At 40.6% G+C, this 18795-nt stretch overlaps 1 protein-coding gene across 12 annotated transcripts in view; it reads left to right on the top strand.

Moving 5' to 3' along the window:
• Positions 1-18795, top strand: part of PTPRT (protein tyrosine phosphatase receptor type T) — a 1077107-nt gene that overhangs the window by 824534 nt on the left and 233778 nt on the right. For all 12 annotated transcript variants that reach the window (XM_060618029.3, XM_060617982.3, XM_060618020.3 and 9 more), the window contains exon 12: positions 7759-8032. In XM_060618029.3, coding sequence (XP_060474012.1) covers positions 7759-8032 — 274 coding nt within the window. The remainder of the gene's footprint in view (positions 1-7758; positions 8033-18795) is intronic.

Raw genomic sequence — 18795 nt, 5'->3', positions numbered from 1 at the left:
AGGTGCCCCCAAAGTAATGATTTTAAACAAAGTAAGAATGTTTGAGGGGGATGTCCCTGCTAGGACAAAGGTATAAATATTAGAATCACCTAGGTTTGTGGTTTCATAGTCGCACATTAGGATCATCTGGAGACCCCCTAAAGATTACCCCTAGAGATTCTGATTTGGTTGGTCCAGGGTGGGGCCTAGGAATAACATTTTTTTAAAAGTCTGCTGGACAATTAAAATGTACAGCCAGAGTTGGGAACCCCTGATCTTCAGCAGCATACTTCTGACTCTGAGATGACTGTTATCTGCCCTCACCTGAAAAATCAGTGACAGTCTCCACAAAATGTTAGCTGACTGAATTCATTAAAAGGATTATGGTTGGTCAAGTAGAATTCATTTCTGGAGTGCAAGGATGGTTCAACATACACAAATCAATAAATGTGATGCATCCATCACATTAATAGAAGGAATGGGGAAAATCATATGCTTATCTCAGTAGATACAGAAAAAGCACTGGACAAAATGCAGTAACCATTCGTGATTTTAAAAAATGTCAGTGAACTGGCTATAGAAGGAACATACCTCAACATAATAATATGACAAGCCCACAGCTAGCATATTCAGTGGTGAAAAATTAAAAGGTTTTCTTCTAAAATCAGGAATAAAACAAAGGTGCCCACTCTCACACCTTCCATTCAACATAGTACTGGAAGTTCTGGGCAGAGCAGTCAGACCATAAAAAGAAATAAAAGGTATCCAAATTGGAAAGGAAGAAGCAAAATTATCTGTTTGCAGAAGACATGATCTCATACATAAGGTGTAATATCGTATGTAATATATGACTGATATAACATAACAATAACTTTATATATATATATTATGCAATATAATAACTTTATAATAAAAGTTAAAGGATAATTTGATAAAGCTACAAAAAACAACATATAAAAATTGTTGCATTTCTGTACACTAACAATTATCTGAGAAATAAAGAATACATCCCCATTTACAACAGTGTCAAAAGAATAAAATACTTAGGAATACATTTAAATAACGAGATGAAAGACCAGTACACTGAAAACTGTAAGGTACTAATGAAAAAAACTGAAGAAGATGCAAATAAATACAAAGATATCCTGTGTTTATGGATCAGAAGAATGAATATTGTTAAAATGTCCATACTACCCAAAGCCATCTAGATTCATTGTAATCCTTACCAAGATTCCAATGGCATTTTTACAGAAATAGAAAAAAACAATTCTAAAATTTACATGGAACCACAAAAGGTTTCAAGTAGCCAAAGAAATACTGAAAAAGAAGAACAAAGTTGGAAACATCACACGTCCTGTTTTAAAACTATATTACAAAGTTATAGTAATCAAAACAGTATGGCAGTAATACAAAAACAGACACATTGACCAATGGAACAGAATTGAGAGCTCAGAAATAAGTCCATGCATATATGGATATATATGTATATGCATATATTTCAAACTAATCTTTGACAAGGAAGCCAAGGATACTCAATGGGGAAAAGATCATCTTTTTAATAAATAGTATTGGGAAAACTGACTATTCACATGTAAGTGAGTGAAGCTGGACCTCTGTCTTGCATCACTCACAAAAATTAACTTGAAATGGATTAAAGACTTAATGTAAGACCTGAAACATAAACTCCTACACGAAAATGGGAAAAGTTTCTTGAATTTGGTGTTGGCAATGATTTAATGGAAATGACATCAAAAACACAAGCAACAAAAGCAAAAATAAACAAGTAGTTCCATCCCAAACTAAAAAGCTTTTCACTGCAAAAGAAGCAATCAACAAAATGAAAAGGCAGACTGCAAAATGGGAAATAACATTTGTAAAACACATACCTGATAAGGGACTAATATTCAAAATACATAGGGAAATCCTACAACTCACCAGCAAAAAAAAAAAAAAAAAAAAAAAAAAGAGAGATAATCTAATTAAGAGTGGAAAAAGGACACGGATAGACAGTTTCCCAAAAAAGGTATTCATTTGGCCAACAGGTACATGAAAAGGTATTCAGCATCACTAGTCATCAGGGAAATGCAAATCAAAACCACAATGAGATATCACTTCATACCTATTAAAGCAACTGTTATCAGAAACACAAAAGATACTGTGTTGGCAAGGATGTGAATAAACGAGGATTTTGTACACTGTTGGTAGAAATGTAAACTGATGCTGCCATTATGGAAAACAGTATGAAGGTTTCTCAAAAAAAATTTAAAAATACAGCTAACCTATGATCCAGCATTCTCACTTTTGGTTATATATCCAAAGGAAATGAAATAAGTACCTCGAAGAGATACCTACACTACCAACTTCATGTGTTTTTGAAGTCCTGTGGCTTTTTAAGAACTCCACAGTAGGATGGAACTGGAGAGTGTGATGCTAAGTGAAATAAGCCATAGAGAGAAAGACAGATACCATATGTTTTCACTGTTATGTGGATCCTGAGAAACTTAACAGAAACCCATGGGGGAGGGGAAGGAAAAAAAAAAGAGGTTAGAGTGGGAGAGAGCCAAAGCATAAGAGACCCTTAAAAACTGAGAACAAACTGAGGGCTGATGGGGGTGGGAGGGAGGGGAGGGTGGGTGATGGGTATTGAAGAGGGCACCTGTTGGGATGAGCACTGGGTGTTGTATGGAAACCAATTTGACAATAAATTTCATATATTTAAAAAAACGTATTTTAAAACATAAAAAAAAAAGAACTCCACAGTACACTTGTGAGACACCAAAAGTACAAAAGGCAAATAGTATCTTAATGGTATTCTGAAATATTTTTGATCTTGTAGATCACCTGAATGGCCTCGGGGACACTCAGTGGTTTCTGCTCCCCACACAGGGCCACCACGGCTTTCCCCATCGCATAAGGTTGCCTGCCTTGCTCTGCCCTGCCTAATGGCTTTAAGACTGAATTGTTCGGGAAGGAGCTGGAACAGGGCAGTAGAGAAACCTTGAATTTTACTTTTTAAGTATTGATGCTGGTTTTGGTTGGTTGATGAGTTAATTCTGAAATGCTTTTGTGTGTATTGTGTAACAGGGTAAACGAGTAAAAAATAGTGATATTAAAAACCAGGGTTTTCACTGTAGGAAACAAATTCACAATGGGGAAGGTGAGGAAGAGTCTTGTGTTAATGGATGTGAATTGGCAGTGTCAGTATGAACTGATCATATAAATTTATGAAGCCTATTTATGGGAGAACATGGGTGTTAAATGTCCCCTTTTCTGATTCTTGGCAGTCTTCACCTGTGAACTACAGCATCCTGTCTGTCTGTCACCTGACTTAAGTATTCTGAATGGGTAATAGCACCTTGCTGGAGATCTCTTCCTCAGATATAAAAAGGGGGCCATAGGATGTGTTAGTGATTGATGGATGGCTCTGATAGGCCCCTGGTCCTTCATAGAGGAGCATGAGTTATCACCCAGACTGTCAACTCAGGAATCAGAGGGGCCATGAGGCCCCGGTGGCAGGGTCCTCCTCTAATACCTGCAGAGGAATTCCCACACCTCTTACTCTTCAAGGTTTCTGAAGCACCTGTCCTCTATGAGCTGAGGTCTTGGGACCTCAAATGTCCATCTTCTCACTGGAAGAAATAGAGGGGATGTCACAGGATGGGGAAATGTGGGGGTAAATGCTGTATGTGGTGAGGTGAGCATCTTGTTATTCTTCTCTAATACTATCAGGATTTTTCTACTAAAAAAAAATCCTTTCTGTTCACAAATGCTCCGGAATATGTTTCAATCACTTCTTTTGCACTAGAGATATGACTTTGGAGGAGTTCTTCTCATTTAGGTATGATTTTATCATTACCAACAAGCCATAAAGAGCTTAGATAAATATGTTCCTAAGAGAAGGACAATGAGAATGAAGTTATCCCAAGAAACAAAAAGAAACTGTCTTGTCCCCCCACCCCACCCCTGCTTCCTAAAGTGTGCGTATCAGGGAAAGAACACTTACACAGCTTACACGTGCCATTCTCCTCCTTAATCAGAGTCCCCTGATCTTTAAGAGGGGCTGGGTCCACTGGAAAAAAGATTTATACTACCAAATGGTTTATGGCTTCCTGGCCATGGTTGCACATTTGCCTCTGAATGGAGAAGCTGCAGGCACAGTAGGCCTGAGGGTGTTGCTGGCTGCACTCAAGCACATTAATCCCAATTGTATGCGAACTGTATGTTGACAACACGGTTTAACCACCACCACCCCGCCCTTCCCCAGATATCCTTTGCCAGGCTTTATGATTTCAGAAGAAGCCGTTAGAGCTAAGGAGTTCAGTCTGCCAAGTAAAAACTACTCCGAAGGTCCTTTGTCACATGTTGTTGGCTTATGGAAAAAGAAGGGAGATGGAGAAAGAAAAGGATACTGAACTGTGAATGAAAGTCTAGCTTTTTGCTTTTGCCACAGTTTGACACAGGGCACTCAGCCTGTCAGCCTCAGTGTCTTCACCTGTAATCTGGCTGCTGAGTTTGGTTGAATTGACAAGTGAGTCCTCAGTAGTGAGATTGATGGCGGGATCCTGGGCTGGCCCCTGGAGACATGTCTTGCCTCCCTCTGTAGCCTTTGGCAGCATTCACCCGTCAGAGCCCAGTGAAGACCCACTGCTTAGCTGTCCATGACCACAGAGTCTCATGCCAGTCATGTGCAGTACTCAGGCCAGCCTGGTGGCTCTGCGTGATCCATCCCATCATAGTAGGGCCAAGGACAACAGAAAGCGAGTCCGGGAGTGGGATCCGGCCCCAATGAAGTTCCAAGGCTTTGGATTCTCAATTTAGAGGGAGAGGGTAACAAAAGGACTCAGGGGTGGCATAAGAGTTTTCAACTTAGAAACAAGGACAGAGGTCTTCTCATGTGGACGGGATTAACCCAAGAATAGTAAGGGATAGATTGGACATCAGAGGAAAGCAGGGACTCACAGGTCTTTGCAAACCCCATTCCTAGAGGTGGGGCCTGTTAGTGCCTCCCAACCCAGTCAGGAGGGCATGCAGGCTGGATAGGCTGAGTGCCTCCAAGCCCAGTTCAGTCTTTTAGATCCTACTGCAAGCCTCCACACATGGACCCAAGAGACTGTTGCTCCTTCACTCTTCATTGCCTTTTGCCCTTTTCCTCATAGATTAGAGTTGCATGAGTCAGACCCTCAACAAGCAGTCCTGAGCACTCTAGCAAGATTCAGAGTTTTACTTGAGACTGATGTTATATGTAAAGCAATGGAGGTCCTGAAAACTGTTATAGACACCCCTCCTTTAGGTTTGGGTCTTGGGTCTTGGTGATGTCTTTCAGAGACTGTTTTGAGCTTAGCTGTCTTGATAAACATAGTGGTTATACTGTTGAGAAGGACCCCAGAGTTGAGGAGGGAGTGTGCCCTGAAGTCATGATTTAATTTAGGCATTTATTGGCTTCAATTTTTTTAATACATACTTTTAGTGTTATTTATTTATTTATTTATTTATTTATTTATTTATTTATTTTGAGAGAGGGGAGCACAACCAAGAGAGGGTCAGAGAGAGAAGGAGACAGAGAATCCCAAGCAGGCTCTGCACTGTCAGTGCAGATGTGGGGCTCGAACTCACAAACTGAGAGATCATGACTTGAGCCAAAATCAAGATTTGGAGGCTTAACTGACTGAGGCACCCAGGCACCCCAGACTTCAGTTTTATGAACACATATAGATGTCACACACACATATACTTTGGGATGTTAGATGCACTCACATGTCATACACATTTAGGTGTCCACACACATTCATCTGAATGTCACACTCATTCAAAGAGTATATGTGTTCGCTCGGTTTTTAGACACCCAGGTCCTACAGATGCTCATTTGGACATTATTCACACTCAGATGTAGTCTGCCCTCCCAGAGAAGTGGCCGTATCCACTCACATGACACTCACCTGCACTCTGGGCTGCTGAGTTCTCATCCAGTTGTGCCCATCAGAGAGTACACATGCTCACTGAGCTATTGCTCTCCTCCACTCAAGGTATCACTGTCTTCCAAGTGTGGCAAACATTCACATGGTGTATTTTTTTTCCATCTGCATTGTTGACGATCCTCATGCTCAAGGAGATTCAGGGGAAGCCCTGCCATATTGTATCATGTTTCCTTGGGTTAGTCCCTCTATACCCTTTTATTTTAGTGAAATAGTCCTCTGCCTCTGTCCTTGTCCAAGTTATGTTTCTTAACCAAGTGTATTTAGATGGACGGCTTGATTGAAGGATGGTAGCGCTCACCGTGCTCCATTTTCATAAACCATGTGCTATCTCACTATGCCATCTTTAGAAGATTGGTTTGGGTGACTGCTGAAGTCACCTTTAATTCACAAAAATTTCCTGGGGGCACTCTTTGGGCAATTGATCTTTTGTCTTAGGTCATGAGTCCAGAGAGCTCTGCAAGAAAGATCTTCTAAAAGAAAAGTATTTACAGAGAGATACAAACTGTGGACATTCAAAGAGATAATAAAATGCCATCTAGATCCACCAATGTTTAGGATAACTTTTATAAAAGGAGCCTACATATTTGGCCTATAGCTGGTGTTCAATAAAGGCTCAGTCATCTCTCTTCACAGACTAGTACCTTCTGACTTCCTTCCAAGTTGAAGGGAATGGTACACGATCACTAGACAGGAGCTCAGAGTATTCACTGTTTATTTTGATTAGGGATTCTGTATCCAGTCATATTTAGTTTCATGCCTACTTTCAATTTTAACTCAATTTAATTTGGTTTACTTGAACAAGCATTCAGTGATGACTTTAGGGGTATCAGGTAACCTAGTGGGCAATGTGGGGTTGGGGTAAATGATGCAGAAATAACCAAGCCACAACTCCCACTGTCCAAAAAGGTAACAGTCTAACCAGAGAAACAGTCCTGTGCTCATATTCTTACAATCCCAAGAAGATATCCATTAGTGAGTTGTAGGGGAACTAAGGTGGGGGGAAACTCATTCAGAGTGGGAGGGTCTAGACAGGCTTCATTGAGGAGATGAAAGATAGACTCAGCCTTTAGGGAAAGGCTTCCCCAGAGAGAAGTGGATAGAAGACATTGCATGTGGAGGAAGCATGAACTGATGGAGTGAAATCCCAAGGATGTTTGTCTGGATCCACTGGAATGAGGGGTCCAAACTAAGAGTTTCCGAAAGACAGACTGGAAGCCAGGCACAAGTGTCCCCAGTGCCAGGATGAGGAGTTTAGATTATATCATTAGGATAACAGCTTATGAAAGAGTTTGAAGAGAGACCATGTTTATATGTTTAGGAAAATCAATGAGTTGACTAGTTTATCAGGTAAGTTAGAGGTAAAGAGACCAGTTGAATCCGGAAGAGGTAGGGAAGTGCCCAACCTAAGCATTATCAATGAAGGAAGAAAAAGAGGTGGGGCAGATGCAGATTGCTGATGTCAACTGGGCTTTTTGTTTATAGGGGCAGAGTGAGATCTAAGGAGGTAGGAATTGAAAATGAGCCCCAGACTCAATATCTGGTCACTTGATGGCCAATGCTACCCTTCACTAAGGAAAGAAAGGTAGAAGGAGGAAGAGGCAGGTTTGTAGGGGTTGGGACCAAGTTACATTTTGGATATATCCAGTGTGAGCTGGCCTTGGGACATCTAAATGGAGATCTATTTCTACACAGCAGTGGGTTTATAATTCTAAAACTCAGGAGGGAGGTTCAGTTTTAGACAGAAATGGTAATAACAAGTGCATCCCTCCAGATCATTGCTCATCTGCTTCTCTTTCCTGTTCAGTGTTTATCAGCTGGTTGTCAAGGAGGAGCGACTTCAAAAATCACGGAGGGCAGCTGATATCATTGAGTGCTTTTCGGTGCCTGTGAGCTATAGGAATGCCTCCAGCCTTGATTCTCTACACTACTTTGCTGCTGAATTGAAGCCTGCCAACCTGCCTGTCACCCAGCCATTTACAGTGGGTGACAACAAGACATACAATGGATACTGGAACCCTCCTCTTTCCCCTCTGAAAAGCTACAGCATCTATTTCCAGGCACTCAGCAAAGCCAATGGAGTAAGTATGGCCCCATGAAGGCCATTTCTTGCCTTGATTGTATTTTCCTATTCTCAAATGAGAAGTAGCATGGCTTTAGAGCAGAGGTTGCCAAACTAAGGCCTGTGGACCAAATCCAGCCCCATGACTGATACACACACACACACACACACACACACACACACACACGCACACTTTTTTTTAAGTACAGCAGTGCCTTTCATTTACTTGGTCTAAGGCTGCTTTTGATGCTACACCAATACAGTTGAGTAGTTTAGACAGAGACTTTATGCCACATAAAGCCTAAAATATTTACTATATGACCCTTTACAGAAAAAATTTGCAAACCTCAATATTAAAAGATAAAAAAGTTCTTTCAAATCACCTTTGGGAACATTGCATGCCCATCTAACGATTAATTTCCTCATCCATAAAATACCTATCTGTTATTTATGAATGCATTAAGCATGTTGTAGTTAATCAGTGAATACTAACTCTTTTATTATTAGCAATAGAAAATTTTCACATTAGAAAATATTCTCTTCTCCCAAAGACAAGGGAAACTTTTTTAGTGTCAGATATTTCTTTGGTCAAGATGGGATACCAGTCATAACATCACAAAATCACGGGGCTGAAAAGGATGGGAAAGGTCACCAAATATCTACCTCTCTCCCCCTACACATAAAACAATCAACATTACAACATCACAGTTAACTGGTATTAGTGCTTATTCTTGAATATCTCTAATGACCAAGAACTCACTTCTTTATGTGGTAATTTTACCGATCTTTGGGGTGTCGGTGGCTCTAAGAAAGCCTTCTATTGTACTGCCTGAAATATGTTTATTTTTTTTTCATGTTTTTAATGTTTTTATTTATTTTTGAGACAGAGAGAGACAGAGCATGAGTGGAGGAGGGGCAGGGAGAGAGGGAGACAGAATCTGAAGCAGGCTCCAGGCTCTGAGCTGTCAGCACAGAGCCCAACACGGGGCTCGAACTCACAGACTGTGAGATCATGACATGAGCTGAAGTCGGACGCTTAACCAACTGAGCCACCTAGGTGCCCCAAAATATGTTTCTTATTATAGGTTCTACCCAATGCTCTTGGTCCATACCCTTAGGTCCCAAGAGAACCAATGCAATCACCCTCTTAGGTGGTATTCTTTCAGTTACATAAGATCTTTCCTACCATCCACTTCCCCTCTGTTCAGATACACCCAGGTGGTCTTATTTTCTGCAAACTAAATATCTTTAGTTCCTCTTATGACACAAGTATTTCCCATTTTGCTTTTGTGGATATATCTCAGGTTGCCATATTTCACTCAACAAATATACAACAAATACTGATATAAGCTAAGCCCTATAGTTCATATTAAGATTACATAGTATGCGCAACCCTCCCCTCCCCTGCAAGACCTTTTCTTAACATAAGGGAGTCTGGTGTGTGCCATGTTCCATGGTATATCTGGAGAAGTGAGAAACTCACTGGAGGAAGGAAAGCTGAAACAAAAGCAAGATTTGGTGAAGTGTGTGCTGAACAGCCTCTGTAGGCTCTGGTGGCCGAGATAGAGAGTTTAGTCTGTCAGTGGCAGTCATTACCTTATGAGAAACCTGGATTGAGGAACTAATTAACATTTTAAATGTCCACATACCCATTTAAATTCCACACTGGTATTTCAGTTCTGCATTTATTACTTGCCCAAGCAACATTCCTCAGAGTCTAAAACTACAAAGAGAAGCTGCCAGACTGCCTTCCATCTGTCCATCTGGTATTTCCTCTGCATGAAGCACTCTGACGTATTGAGGAAGAAGACATAAAGATGGGCAGAAAGCATCTGGGGGCCCATCTTGTCTCTGTTTCTCTGCATCCCAGACTGGCCAGTTTGTTGGTCGAGCACAATTCTGAGAAGGTGTGGCTTTCTCTGCTCTTGGCGACATGTCAAGAGGTGCTGTTTGGGTTTCCATGCTGTGAAGAAGAGTAGCAGCTGTACTCAGTTCACTCTATATCACATTCCTACCATGACTCTAATAGAAACCCAGCTGGAGACCAAGTCTATAGAGACAAATGGACCCCAGGAGGAATTCCCCAACCCAAGTGTGGTTGGCCTTGAGTGGAACAAGCAGGTGAGGCAAGAGAACCGTGGGAGGTTTGGCTTTACAAACTTCACACAGTAGACTACTTCCTCAAGGAAGGAGGCTTGCCATTGGGAAAGAAGTCACCCCACTCTGAAGCTACCTCATCCAGGAAGTAGTTTCTACTACTGCTTCCGGATGAACAAGGCCATTTAATTACTTATGCCTTCCATCCCACACCATGTGTGCTCCCGTTTTGGAACTAAGATTTGCAGGAAAGGAATTGGATGGGTGCTTATGCCAGGTGTCTTGAGGGAAACATAGAGGGACAGAGGAACAGGAGGAAACAGAAAAAGGAGCAGAGGAAGAGCTGTGGGAGCTGGATGCTCTCAGCATGTTGTATTTTTCTGACAAGGAAAAAACTACACACTATTTCAAATTACTGTATTTAGTATTAAGTTATACTGAAAAGAGTTAAGTTAAAGAGTCATAGGAGCAGAAAAGCCATTCTCAGTCTAACAAATCTCTGCCAGCCCCTCTCAGATTTCTCCATCTCATAAAGGGCAGCAGACAATGCAGTTAAGCCTGGAGGATTTTTGAGGAGAAAATGTTATAACCCACAAATTCTTTATCAGCCCAGTTGTTGTTCTTGTGTAAATACATCAGAAAGACATTCTCAGTATCCAGGGGCTCCCGCATGCTCTGCCTCTAATAAATCATTCAAAGAGCAATTGACCAAGCAATGAATCAAAATAAAGAAATCAAGAACAGAGAAATGTAGAATGAAAAGACCAACACTGAACTTGGAAATTAACTAAACATAGTGTTAATGCTAAATAATTGCTATAAATATGTTACAAAAGAGAAGGTTAATATAAAAAAGTAATTAAAGAGAAGATGTAAGGAATTAACAATTCTAATCAAGGTCTGTAATCTGCTGTTATGTCAACACAAACTGAGAAAGAGTTGGAGGATTGATGAGTGTAAATAAAAATCTGCCAATTTCCCCAATTTAGACAGGATGGAACAAATAGCAACTACTTTATTTTTGATACTGAGAATTTTTGAAAAGTAAATTTTTTTAAACATAAAGGCAGATTTCCAATCTAACCTTTAAAAAAACAGGAAACAACAATCTACAAAGAAAATGGGGAGAAGCAAAGGAAACTGTAAGTGATGAAACTGTAAGTGATGAAAATCAGCAACTATAAAGCAAGCCAGAAGACAAAAGTACCAGGTTTGATTCTTTTAAGTGGTTCTTTGTTCCCCTCTTTAAAGAGGAAAAAATATCTTGGATCAAGCTATTTCCATATTACTAGAAGATTAAAACCAAACAAAGGATGAGGCCAAGTCACATTAAATTAAAACAAATTAAAGGAAAGCAAAAAATGGCCATTTGTTGCAGGATAGTCGTTGGCCAGATTGAATAACTCACTGTCAATCAGTTTTATTGCTCCCAACTCTACCTGCAAGTTTCATCAGAATGGGGTAAGAAAATTTTAGGGTCCAGGTATATTTATTCTATGGATATTAAATAGAGTTTTTTTTCAGTTCATCAGACTGGATAAATATCCAGCCTGTGCAATCAGACTACCTACACACAAAACCCTAATAACTCTGATTTTAAGTAAGCTATTAAAAATAGTTATATATGATTGATCAATTAATTAAGTAAACCTCTAGCAAGTGCATACCAAACGTCAAAAAAAGGCATTTCTTCACTCATTAAATGTTGACATAAGATCTGTGTTGAATATTAATGGGATGAGGATAAGGATATTCTGTAAATTCTACAGTAATCTACATAAATGTGGAAGTATTTTAATCCATCTCTGTAAACACAATGGAGAGCCCAAGTATGATGTACATCATGAGGCATGGTGCTCAGAGACCTTGCAGGTATTTTCCTGAAGTGTGGATTGTTGACAGGCACTTTTACTGGGAATTTTGATCAGATTAGTAATATCACATTTAGCCATTGATGCTTTCTTATGGAGAAAAGGGCAGTGTTGGCTGTTAGAGCACTGTCCTTGGTTCTGACTCCTCAGTGCCAGTCTTTCTTGTGGATCAAACCATATTGTAACCATTTATTTTGGATATGGCTATATCATAGATCTATTATATCATTTTAGAACTGGGCAATTTTGCAGTGTCATCTAATGCAGACCAGCAGCCTACAAAGAAATCTCCAATAAGGTGTGCTTGGCAGGGCATTATAGAACCTCAGCTTGATCACTGCAATTCTCTGGAGGGAAAGAGTTGATTCCTTTGTGGAGCAGGTAAAATTATTAGAACTTTCTTCCTTCTATAAAGCCAAATTTGGTCTTCTTAACTCTGTACTCTTGGGCACTTGTATTTGTTTGAACAAATCAAATCTTTCTTCCCATGTCAGCCTCTTGGAGAAAATAAGACAGTACCAATTACCATCTTTGTTTGGTCACCCAGGCTATATCTTATTGATGTCTAACATGCAGTTACTTCTGTTTCTCACTTGGAATGATTTTCTCTATCTTCTTAATCCTATTTGTTCTGTACTTTCATAGACATACTCCTTTTTTCCAATGCCCTCCTTCAAAACGATACCTAGAACCTAGAATTGTACTTCAGAGATAGTTAGACCATGCCTGCTACATGTTCACTACCCCTCCTCTCCTTACCATTTTCTAAAACATTATTTCCCTAACATTCCAAGATATTTTTCTCACTTTGGAGCCCTTATGCAAGCTGTAATTCTACCTGACTGTCTCTTCTCTTCATTCTTTGCAGAACTAGTACCTTCTCATTTTTCAGGCCTCCTTTTCGATGTCCCATCCTCTGAGAACTTTGCATTTATATTTTCTAAGAGCTGTCCATGCCAGTACTCACTCACATGTTAACCTGTTCTTTTTTTTTTTTTTTTTTATAACACTGAGCACACTTTTAATTGCACTTATTTTTGTGTAGTGCATGCCTTCATCCTTAAACTGAGAGCTACCGGAGGTAGCAGCTCTGTTTTGTTTGCCTCTGTATTCTCCATACTAAATACAATATTTAACACATAGTAGATACTTGATGATTGTTGCATGAGTGAATGAATGAGAGTATGAACTGTTTCGAACTGTTTCTTGTTTGTGAGTCTGTTTTCTTGCTTATGAAATCGAAATGGTAATATAAAACTCACACAGTCATTTTGAAGATTAAATGAGAAAAGATCTTGAATTCTGAAAGATACCAAGTAAGTGTCAGTGCAGTCTGAATTTCCAGTCTGTGAGGCATGAGAGATGTGGTTCTGAGCTATTTTCACCATAGACAGATGAGCCCCTGGAGGACCTTCCTTCCATCATAGCAGTAAGACTTTTCCCCAGCTGTCTCATTTCCCAAGCTCCAGGCTCCTGGGCAGCCTTGATTTCCTCCACATCTTCCAAATGGTACCCAGAGTAACTGTCTCAGTTGTAAACAGCAGGTGGGTGCAGTTTTGCATTGTTTTCTCCCCCACTCCTCCCAGAATGAGGTCTGCTGAATCTACTGTTCTCTGCATCCCCACCACCATTAGCCATAATTGTGAAGTTGAAAGGACCATAATTAACGGTTGGATGAAAACAAGTGTGGCAAATTCATGCAAATATCCACCAGAAGCCACCTTTTCTTGGGCAGGGTTGTTGTGCATGTTATATTTATGCAGAGAGAAAACTCTTTCCTTGCCATATCTTTTTCATCATGTAGGAGCACATTTAACCTGGATGACGCCTCTGCCAAATGGTGATCTAAATAAGAGAATTGGGAAGTACAGGGTGATTGTTCTCATTCTCTCGCTTTCTCTTCCAGCTCCTGAACTCAATTGCCTCTTGAGAGCAGTTGGAAGCCAGATGCTATTTTGAAGGGGTCCTCATGTTTGCACTGTAATCACATTATAATAGTGAGGATTATCTAGGTAGAGTGTGGTTATGGAGAGTTCTGCGTCTCTGAATGTACTGGAAGGAGCTATATTTAGTTGTGTCCAAAAACTGTTAAAAGAATGTTTGTACGTGGATTGGTTTTCTGAGGCATGGTGGGGTGGAAAGAATTGAGAGGTAGTCATCAGACAGACTTGGCTTTGAATTTGGGCTATTTCCAATGATGTGAACTTGTGCTGTTGCTTAACATCTCAAGATGAATGACCTACCTCCCCCCCCCCCCCCCCCCCGCCCAAGTTCTTTTCCTTTTTGCTGCTTTCCTGAAGCTCCTCTCCTGAGGCAGGGGAAGGTTGGAGCGTCCTTATCTAACCTCAGGAACTATGTCTATGTGGCAGCTGTTGACTGTCTTGACTCACCCATCACTTAATTGCTTCATAACCTCACTTCAGGCTTTATTTTTATTAGTTTAATGTTTCACACATGGTCCAAGTCTGACCTCTGTTCTTGTTGAATCTTGTGACATAATCGATTTTGTCTTTGGGGAGTGATCTTGCCCCTCCCAACCCCGTTTCCTGATTCTATTTCTCCTTTAGTGACTTCTCACTTGTCTCCTTTAGTGACTTCTCCTTTGTCACGTGAGGAAAGCTCAGGTGGATCATGGAATGAGAAGATAGGGGAGGCCCAAGCTCAGATGGGTTAGGGTTAAGATCATACAGGGGTATCTCATGACTTGGGTTTTAGATATTCCAATCAGGGAATTTATAAGAAAACCCCTGTATTGGTTAGGACAAACTAATTTATGCTATAGTAGCAAACAACCATGAAATATCCATGTATTATCAGAAAAACAAATATTGTTCATTCCTTCTGCATGTCCAGAATGGGTCGGCAGAAGGACTCTGTTCATCATAGTCACTCAGGGGGCTGAGGCTAAGGGAAAGTCCATTTTGACATATGCTTACACAATCACCAAGGCAGAGGAAGAGAAATGTGGCAAAAGGGCGCTCATTCTAAAAAATTTCCACACAAAATGATACCCAGCACTTGGACATTTCTTTGGCCAGGGCTATTTATGCAGCCATGCTTAACTTCAAAAACAATGAGGCAGCTGATTCCAGCCAAGTGCCAAGAATGTGAACTTAAGGTATTTGAGAACATCCTTAATGACCACCACACTTCCTTATTATTGCCCATAATGAAACTTTTCCATAAAATTCCCATGATACACTCAATCTTGAAGCACCTGTCCATTTCCTAGTACAGATCCTGAGAACTTTCTATTATTGTGCTCCTACTGCATCCCAGACACTAAGAAGATGCTATCACCTGTGCTACTTCCCAATTGGTCTCACAAAGCGACTCCATTTAAATCAGTGAATGAATAGACTTCCAGGAGCATCCAACAATCTCATAGAATCTCAGTTACTTCATACTGAAGAAGGGATTTTAGTAACAGCTTTCTCATTTTCTCTCCATCGATACATGGTAAAGAAATGTCTAATACTCCCTGTTGACACTATTCCACTTTGAAAGGCAGTGGTTCTTCCAAGTCTACCATGAAGCATGGTTGAGAGGCCTCAGAAAACTTTAGATCTCTCCCACCCATCAATTGCTGCCAAAGTATCAGAAAACTGTGAACCGAAGACCTCCACGTATTATTTTACTGACTTGTTACCATAGTCCTACGTTAGGAACTTGTGTCTGGATTGTATCAGCTCTGCCGCAGCTGAGTGAAAGTAGAGAGGGAAACTGAAATGGACATTTGGAAGCCAGGGTTATCACCAAAACCTTTCTATAACCACTTTGGAAAGCTTAGGCCTGGTCAGTGCCCCTCCAAGTCCTGCTTTGTCACCAGAGCCTGTTTTGCCTGCCACATCAACCTGCCCAGTCCTCCTTCCCAATCCTCAGATCCTGGGGATCACCCAGCCTCCTGAGCATACCTACCTCTAAGCTCCTTTCTACCATGTGAGCCTTAGCACCTGCTCTTAAAAGTTCTGAACTTCTATTGAAGCCCTGTTGGGGCTCAAACTTCTCTTACTAAGTGAGAGAGAAATTCCCTGAGTGTCACCTTGTACAAATACCAAAATGAGCTCTCCCAGGTTGCTAATTTATTTTTTCACTCACTCCTAGTTCCTACAGATTTTATTATCATGGTATGAGACCTGAGGGACCAAGAACATTTTCCTTTCAACACAAAGATACTTTAGACTCATTTGGAAAAGGAAATGGAGGTTACCCAAATGTTGATAGCTGATAATCTTGTCAGTCCGGGTCTTGAGGCTCCAGCCCCCAGCCCTCAAAAGGCTCATGGAAATAGCAACCTAAGTTTCCACATAGCAGGGCTTTCTGCTTCCATCAGGCCCCTTGCAAACCAAGGGTCCTTATGAAGTTTGGCCCAATTGGCCTCCAAATGGTGAAAAAGTTGGGATACCACTGAATTTGGAAACTGGATCTATGACTTTAAGAACTGGCTCTGCTATTTTTCAGCTTCATGAAATGAATACCTGCCTACTAAACTTCAGTTTCCCCATCTGTCAAGTAGGGACAAGATATGCCCTCCCAAGCTCCCCGGAGTCTTTGTAAGGAATAAATAATAGATCGTGATAACTTTATTCATATTCCTAAGCACCTTTTGAATGAAGATGTCACATATACGTGTATGTGTTTGTGCATGCACACATGTGCAAATTCAGCATATGTGTATGTATGCATAATACACATATTTTAGCATGTGTATATAATTATGTGTGTATATATGTGAATACGTATGCATACTGACTTAATATAAATTTAAAATTAGCTCAAGAATCTTAGCAGAAGAAACGTTGTCATTACACTAGAGGCCTAACATAGGTGGTTAGTGAAATAGAACATTAGCTGTACCTCCTGAGCTTCCTGGAAGCAAAGGCAAAAAGGAATGTATGGCAGATTTGCAAAGCTTGTCTTCATGAAAAGAAGCATACATACTTTCCATGGGAGACTATAGAAGGGAGATTTATCATGTATATTCTTACATAAGGGGCCCTGAGGAGATACTGGCCAATATCATACTATCTCTACTCCAACACTCAACACTGTCTCTACTCCAATACCATACTGTCTCTGCTTCCCAATCAACATTGTGATACAATATTAAATTGAACTTTAATGGAGTCATTTACACTCAGTGATTTTGTTTCTTGTGCTGTATAATAGCATTAATGCCATCAATTAATTCCATTAAATAAATTAATGGATCTCAAAGTTTTTTTTCCCTAGGCATTATTGATGAACATACCTGGTACAGAGTCTGTTGCATAGGTTGGCACTGACCATCCATGTGACCTTAGGAAAGTGATTTAGACTCTATGAATCAACTTCTCATTCAGAAAATTTTTATGCCCATAGTATCAACTTTATCAAAATGTAAATATTAAATAAGAAGAAGCATTAAAAATGCTTATCATGGTGCTTGGCTTGCAATAAACACTGAGTTAGTGTCAGCTATCATTACTAGAATGTCACAGGTGATATATATGAGGCAGAGTATAGAGGTGTACTAAGGAAAGGACACGAAAAATCAGAGGGTGCACAGGCTTTTGAAATCCATCAATCAAATTTGAATAGACGGGGAATAGGGTTCAGGAGGAGGTAATTAAGGGAGGAGAAACAAAATCAGTGAAGTCCAAAGTGTGCAAAGACACCAGTTGGCACACTGGATACATCGAGGAGACAGGAAGAGTGAGATTTCAAAGGGAGGTTAGAAATGTACTTACAGAGAAACAAGTGGGCAGTTCTGCAAGCCCTTCCTGGAAACTGAATGTTGGTCATGTTCCAACCTTTACATCATGTCCCCCAGATTTGCCCATTAACTCAATTTATTGGGCTGCAGAGTTGATGAGAGTCACATAAACCAAACCTACATGAGACTGGTGGAGATAGTAAGCAATGACTTCTTAAAAACTGAATTGTTCATTCCTCCCCTCCAAAAAGATCCCTGGGTCTTTCCTATCTTAGAAGTCTGGGTTGCCCAAGACATCTCACTTGCTGTATCCAGTTGCTCACCAAATGCTAATGGTTCGACACTCAAGTTTTCTTCAATCCACATATTCTTCTCATTTCCAGTGTCACCATCCTCATCCTAAATATCATCATCTTGTGCCTGGGAAACCTCAACAGCCTCCCAACTGGTCTTCCCACATCCGCTCTTCCTTGCCTCAAGCAAGTGTAAATTGCACAATTACACAGCAAGTGTAAATTCATACTGGATGTATCTTCATTTAACAGAGGAGCAAGCCAAGACTGAGGATGTGCCGAAGCACATTCCAGGAGCAAGAGACCGAGCTGGGTTTGAACATGAACATGTAAACATGCCATTAGGCAGCCTTATACATTTAGTGCCTTGATGCTGATTCATTACCCCACAAAGTGGAATCTGACTAGACTGAAATCAGCAGGGTCTCTAAAAGACCTCAGATCCCCCACACATCACATTTATCTCTTTCTCTGCCCAGATATGGCCAGCCTCAATCCCCTGCTTAATCTTGAAACACCTGCTGGCCCTGCCGTTAACATCAACAAATAATGAGGAGCTGTACTAATAACAATTATCATAATAAATTGGCCCTTGATTACATCTGTCACCTGAGAATTTCAAAGACTTTACAAACATCAATTAGTAATTACAGCTCAAAGGATCTCTCACAGAGAGCCGTGATCATTAAGGTCAGATAAGAGCTGTGCAGGGAGGCATGAAGGACGGCTCTAGCTTCTGTTGGTTTAGACCTGGGAGTTCCCAGTCCCTTGTGGAAGGTCTAACGCTCTCTCCATGAGGCCCAAGAACCACACTTTGGACATCCCA

Source organism: Panthera onca, chromosome A3 (genome assembly GCF_046562875.1).
Source record: "Panthera onca isolate mPanOnc1 chromosome A3, mPanOnc1 haplotype 2, whole genome shotgun sequence".
In the NCBI taxonomy this organism is placed as follows: domain Eukaryota; kingdom Metazoa; phylum Chordata; class Mammalia; order Carnivora; family Felidae; genus Panthera; species Panthera onca.
Note: the sequence above shows the minus strand (reverse complement) of the source record. Positions and strands in the feature narration are given on the sequence as shown.